This window comes from Cynoglossus semilaevis, chromosome W (assembly GCF_000523025.1).
Source record: "Cynoglossus semilaevis isolate Cse_v1.0 chromosome W, Cse_v1.0, whole genome shotgun sequence".
NCBI lineage: Eukaryota > Metazoa > Chordata > Actinopteri > Pleuronectiformes > Cynoglossidae > Cynoglossus > Cynoglossus semilaevis.
The window spans coordinates 4,137,622-4,144,387 of NC_024327.1; the positions used below are offsets into that span (position 1 = coordinate 4,137,622).

The 6,766-nt window shown below is 43.2% G+C and overlaps 1 protein-coding gene across 1 annotated transcript; it reads right to left on the reverse strand.

The window, feature by feature from the left end:
• Nucleotides 1-1,610: 1,610 nt before the first annotated feature.
• On the reverse strand, nucleotides 1,611-6,759 carry LOC103396987 (tetratricopeptide repeat protein 28-like). Its single transcript, XM_025052890.1, has 2 exons — nucleotides 5,467-6,759; nucleotides 1,611-4,957 (listed from the first exon to the last, which is right to left on the reverse strand). Exons 1-2 carry the CDS (start codon nucleotides 6,180-6,182, stop codon nucleotides 4,426-4,428), a joined length of 1,248 nt encoding a protein of 415 aa, XP_024908658.1. The 5' UTR covers nucleotides 6,183-6,759; the 3' UTR covers nucleotides 1,611-4,425.
• Between the last annotated feature and the right edge of the window lie 7 nt (nucleotides 6,760-6,766).

Here is a 6,766-nt window from a genome sequence, read left to right on the forward strand (position 1 = left end):
CCCCCTCACTGCACTGTCTGCCTCCGTACTCACCACCATCCACCTGTACCTTTGCCTCTTTTACATATCCACCGCACTGTTGAAATGCCATAAATGCACTATTGACTTGTAATACAATGCACTATTACCACCTCATCTGCTGCTAATTATATTATTACTATATTTATTATGTACCTCATGTATATATTTTTACAGACCATACAGCACCTTAAAGCTACACATGCACCTTATTGTTATTGCACCTTAATGTTCGTCGTTCAGTATTGTCTATGTCTGTCAGCGCACGGGAAGGCGAGGAACGTAATTTCGATACCTCTGTATGTTCTGTACATGTGAAGGTATTGACAATAAAGCTGACCTTGACCTTGACCTTGACCTAAAGCTACTTCAGCTCCACCCTGTTGGGTGGGGCCTTGGGGTCAACTGTTAAGAGTCTGATGGGTCGTTGTGGTCCTCATCAGAAAGGTTTTCGAGGTTTTGGGTATTGTTCCTAAAAAGTGCTTTGTATGTGGGTGATGTTGTTGTGTCTGAGTCCACCTCCTCTGTTGAGTGATGGTTTTTCCAGGTTGACAAAAATGGCTACTTTTACCCCTCTCTAAAAACCATCTGTCTTCCCTGGCCAAAATGTGTACATTGTTGTCCTCAAAGGAGTGTGTTTTGTCCTTGAGGTGTATGTGAACAGCTGAGTCCTGTCCTGAGGAGTTGGCCTTCCTGTGTTGGGCTATGCGCCTGTGTAGCAGTTGTTTGGTCTCCCCAATGTACAGGTCCATACACTCGTCACTGCACTGAATGGCATAAACCACATTGTCCAGCTTGTTTCTTGGAGTCTTGTCTTTGGCATGAACTAGGTGTTGCCAGGTTTGAAGTGTACGGGGAACTGGTGTTGGTTAAAGATCCTCATAAGTTTTTCTGAAACTCCTGAAATGTATGGAATGATGACATTCCCCCTCCTGTTGTCCTCCCTCTTTGCGGACCTCTTTTTGTTAGTTTTTGAAAAAAGCCCATCTGGGATAGCCACAGTCTTGAGAGCTGTCCTAATGTGTCCCTGTTCTCTCATCTTACCTCTGTTGGTGGTGTGACTGGTGTCTGCCCGTGACTGTGGGGTTCTGATGACTCCTAATTTGTGCTCCAGTGGGCAGTGTGAGTCAAAACGGAGATACTGGTCTGTGTGGGTTGGTTTCCTGTACACCTCTATGTTGAGTTGTCTGTCCTCTGTGATGTGAACCGCAGAGTCCAGCAATGCAAGACTGTTGTTTTTCACATATTCTCTGGTGAACTTGATGTTCCTGTCCACCGCGTTGATGTGGTCTGTGAAGTTGTTGACCTCATGGACCTTGATTTTGACCCAAGTGTCGTCCACATATCGGAACCAGTGGCTGGGTGATGTTCCCACGTAGGAGTGTAGAGCTCGGCTCTCCACTTCCTCCATGTAGAGATTCGCCACTATGGGAGACACAGGAGAGCCCATAGTGCAGCCATGCGTCTGTCTGTAGAAGGACTCGTTGAACTGGAAGTAAGTGGTGGAGAGGCAGAAATCCAAAAGGGCACAAATGTGGTCAATGGTCAGGTTGGTTCTTACCGGCAGGGTGCGATCTTGAAGTAAGCTCGGAACTGGAAGTAAGTGGTGGTGAAGCAGAAATCTAGAAGGGCACAAATGTGGTCAATGGTCAGGTTAGTTCTTACTGGCAGGGTGTGATCTTGCAGTAAGCGCATCCTCACTGTTGCTACTGCCTCTGTGGTGGGGATGCATCTAAAAAGTGATGTGACGTCGTAGGAGACCATGGTCTCTTCCGGGTCCAGTTTTAGGCCACTTATCTTGTTGGTTAAGTCCTGTGAGTTGGCTATGTGGTGAGGTGTGTCCTCAACCAATGGTGAAAGGATGGAGGCCAGGTGTTTGGCGATGTTACAAGTGACTGATATGATGCTGGTGATGATGGGTCTGAGTGGAGGTCCTTCCTTGTGGATTTTGGGGAGACCATAAATACGGGGAATGGCTTATCCTTTTCCAGCTATTGTGTTAACTGGGAATCAAACCCAGGACTATCTGCTCTCTGTCTGACACAGGTGTGCTAACTGCTACGCTGTGGAAGCACCTAAATATAATCTGCCCATCTGGGAATTGAACCCCAGTGTCCTGCATGACAGGGAGGGATACTGTTCACTATACTAACGGGGAGCGAGTGTCAGTGACGATTGGTGTGATGTCATGGCTGTCAATATACAGACCTATTTACAGAAACTTTATTTCAGTGCACAGGCACAAGGTAAAGAAAATTATAACTGAAATATATTCTATTTGTTAGTCATTTCTCCACTGATCCAAAATGTATGACAGAAAAGTATTCTTATTCTTGTTTAATGTTAATCCATCCATCCATCCATCCATTTTCATCCGCTTATCCGTTACCGGGTCGCGGGGACAGCATTCGCCACCCAAATCACATTGCACCATACCAACCCCCCAAACCTTCCTGCGGGTGGTGAGTCCACTGGAAGGTGTTTAATGTTAAGATTTTTTTAATTTATTTTTCACGTAATTGAGGAAAGAGTTGGTCCCATCTGTTTGAATGAATGCAATATTTCTGGTTAATGCTTGGCCCGTCCACTTTTCGACTTCCTTTGAAATCTACTGATAGATCACAATCTACTTATTGGGCAGTGATCCAGACTGATCTGATGGAGTGCAGGAGGGTCAGTCAAACACTTTATGCCTACTAGCCCATTGACAGAAACCTTAGCTGGGAAGTTTTGCACCATTCCTTGCTTGTGAAGCCTTTGGTAGAAATGTTTATACCAATATCTGTTCTTTGTTTTTCTGCCTGGTAGATCAACATTCAAGACAATTAACAAAGTTAACATTATCTTTGTTTGATTTTTTAAGTGCACTTACAGCTTTGAAAAAAGGTTTGGCATGAAAGTGTTCACGTAACCAACAGCTTTATATTGTCATTGCATGGCAAATGGTGCATCAACTGAGCATGAAGACACTGCTTCCCCTCCATTAGTGGCTACAATGTTGGCACTGATTTAGTGACACTCTCTACATCACTGTAAAAGGATTATTTCTAAAAACAAAATAAAAGAAAATAGCAGGTTAGTGGATCAGGTGATGGAAACAGAGTGTGAAATGAGAATACTGTGCTTTTTAATTAGCTACTAATTGGTATCTCTATTGTATCATATTCTTCACTCTTTCTCACACACACACACACCTACACATGCTCACACACACACACACTCACACACACACAGACTGATCATCAGGTTATGTTTCTGCGCTGGTTCTGCTGTTTTGCTTCTGTTTTTTTCCCTAATTAAAATTTTTAAGAAAACAAATCCAGGATACATTTTTGGTACATTGGCCAGATATCATTGGCTGTCAGCAACAGTGAAAACACCGTTTCACTCTACAGCACAAGGACGGAGCAGGAAAACAACGTGGTGATGGAGAAAAGGGAGGAGGAGAAGGTGGAGGACATGGCGAGAGAAAACAGCCTGTCGCCTTTGTTTCCATTGAAGCTTAACAAGCAGAGGGTGCAGAAATACGCAGCAGAGGGTCACTGCAGGACCAGGCTTATGCAGAAAAGAGAAGGAGACACAGAGGAGGTTTAACTGCCTTTGCATTCACTCCCCACTGGCTGAAAAATAGATTTGTCCTTTGACTCTAGCTGCAAAATGTCTCTGAGTCAAACAGGGTTTGGGATCATACTGCGATGGGTGTGGCCGAGCATTAGGTCTATCACCGAACAACAGGCATAGAACTGAACACACCTCATCAGATGCTTCAGTTAGTTTGACTCATCTTTATGTATCCAGACAAAGATGAGTTCTGGATCAACTACTGCCTCAGATATTAACAGTAACAGTATTGTGTGTTTACTTTGCTGACAGTTTTCCTACAATTAAATCGCTTAAAAAACTCAATATATCTTTGTCCCCATAGTATCACCATATATCGTATTATTGCCCCTGTATAGTGATAAATATCATATCGCCAGATCTGTGCCAATACACACTCCTTGCTTATACATATGTTAACAAGGATTAAAAATAATCTTCAGCTGTGTTAAACATCTAAGAAGCTTTCATTAGATCTGATCAGATATTTGATCTTAAAAATCAAGCCAGCCATCTTAGAAATGTTCTTTCACATTTATCACTGTATGTATCTGGCTCACAAGCAGCCCACTGGTAATTCTCTGGCTGAAAAGCCACCACTTTTTATCTTAACACTAGCCATGTATATGAGTAGTCTAACAAGGAATCATGAGAGAAAAATGTCTTTGTGAGAGAAGAAATGCTTTGCAAAAAACCTGCAGCCTATAATTGATTTTTTTTTTTAATGGGACTTTAAAATGGATTTTAAATTCCATGGCTTTAAGCCCTGCAGCTCAGGAAACAGAGACATTCCAGTTCTTTACTGAATCACTCACCTTCCTGCAGGTACATGACAGCCTGTGAGTAGTTCTGCAGAGTGTGGTGTGTCCTTCCCAGGCTGCCATAGGCCAGGGTCTTGGCAGCCAAGTTGTTAGTCTGAGGTGCTACACTCAGATGCTGCTCCTGGAACACCACTGCTCGCTCGTAGTTCCCCAACGACTCGTAGGTCAGTCCCAGATTCCCATAGGCACGTGCTTGATGCGTGGGGTTCTCAACTTCCTCTGCAATCTCCAGATCACTGTGGTGGCACCGCAGTGCCGTCTCATACTCTCCCATGGACTGATACACAGCGCCCAGGCCACAGCTGGCGTCCCCCTCCAGCAGCCTGTCCTGGGTGTCACGGGCGATGGCCAGCTGACGTTCCAGACAGGAGATGGCCTGCTCGTAATTGCCCAGTTGGCTGTGGAGGGCTCCCAGTTCTCCATACGCCTGGGCCTTTCCTCCACATTCACCCAGCTCATGGGCAACGACAAGTCGCTTTTCAAAGCACACCAGTGGCTGCTGCAGGTGTCCAATAGCCCTGTGGGTGAACATGGAAAGACGGTGAACATGGGGAAGAAGAAAGATAAGAAAAGAATGTGAGATAAGTAGCCAAGAATGACAGCTTACAAACGTCTGCAGATGGCAATTCTTGTTAAAAATACTGAGATACTGCATCTTTGAAGTATTCGGCTTCTAAAATGATTCTGTTCTATCTTGCTGCTCATCTCTTGGATGTCACTTTTTTAGATTTATGCTATATACTAAGGAAAGGGCTTAAAAGGAAGGATGAGCATTGTCAAAAAAAGACAATGTATAAAATATATGTTGATAGATAGATAGATAGATAGATAGATAGATAGATAGACAGACAGACAGATAGAGTTGGTCCTTGTTTCTAATAACCTACATCTTTACACTGTAGCTTCAATAAAACCATTTCACACATTAATTGAGGTTTTACCAGGTTTTAGTTCATTTTAAACTATATGAATAAATTATAGTTTTTATTTTGTATTTTATTCATTGCCATTTTGATGTTGGACTCACCTGTGCCCATTTCCTAAACCTCTGTAGGCCTTCTCCTGGTCCTGCATGCGATTTAGGCTCTGTGCCACAGACAGGTACTGGTCATAGTATTTAATGGCCTCCTCAAAGTTTCCCAGAGCCTCGTGACAGTCTCCCAGGTTCCCATATGCCCGTCCTCGGTCCATCACTGCCTCATTTCCATTTAGCTGCTGTAACGTAGCTAACTGCTGTTCGAGGTAGCCTATGGCTTCCTCCATCACTCCTACATTCATTTTAGTAATGCCCATGTTTCCATACACCTGAGCCTCTACAACAGGATCCTTCAACCTCCGCCCCAACTCCAGCTGTTCCTCAAAGCTCTTAAAGGCCATGGCGTATTTTCCCAGGGCCACGTAAACAGCTGCCAGGTGGCCGTGAGACTTACACTCTCCGGACACATCTCCCAGCTTCTGGTACACCTCTAGCTCCTGGGTGTGGTAGCCTAGAGCTTTGTCATATTTCTGCACCAGTCTGTAAGTGATGCCCAGAGCAGCATAAGCACAGGCCTCCATCCTGCATTCCTTCACCTGAAATGAAAATTTAGTTTTAAATAAAAGAATGAAAAGACTACTAAAGGAAATGAACAATGTGTAAAACAACATAAGACAAAACCAGAGCTCCCAACCAAAACAATGATATGATGATATAATACAGAATACTAAGTCTGATTGAGATCGCACCAAAAACACACTGTACATGACATTACAGGCAATGTAAATAGTCTGTGTTGAACAGTACACATTTGGACTACTTACAAGTGTATATATCTATATCCAAAGTTAGACTAAAAACCTTCTTTTTAATAAAGTTGTGAAAAAATAATTAAAAATGAATAAAAAAATAAAGTTGACAATCAGGAACCACTTTACCCTATTAACAAAAAGAAGGGGATCATAGTATGGTTTTGCTGCACAATGTGGCAAAGTGGAAAAAATGGAGAAATATTAATCCAGAATCAGAGGAGGAGGATAAAGGAGGAGTTAAAAATAGAAGCATTTCCAATGATAGCTTTACCTGATGGAAATGGAGATACTGTGCTGACACAGAAGCATGGATATAAACAAAGACTGGTGGCATTTTTCTCTGGCAAATTAGACTCTGTTACACAGGGACTACCACCATGTGTACAGGCAGTAGTGGCAGCAGCACAAGCAGTGCATGCAGCAGCAGAAGTAGTTTTGTATCACAAAACTACACTAAAAGTGCCTCACGCAGTAGCAGCACTCATATTACAAACAAAAATGTCTTTTCTTTCACCAGCAAGACATTTACATTGCATGGC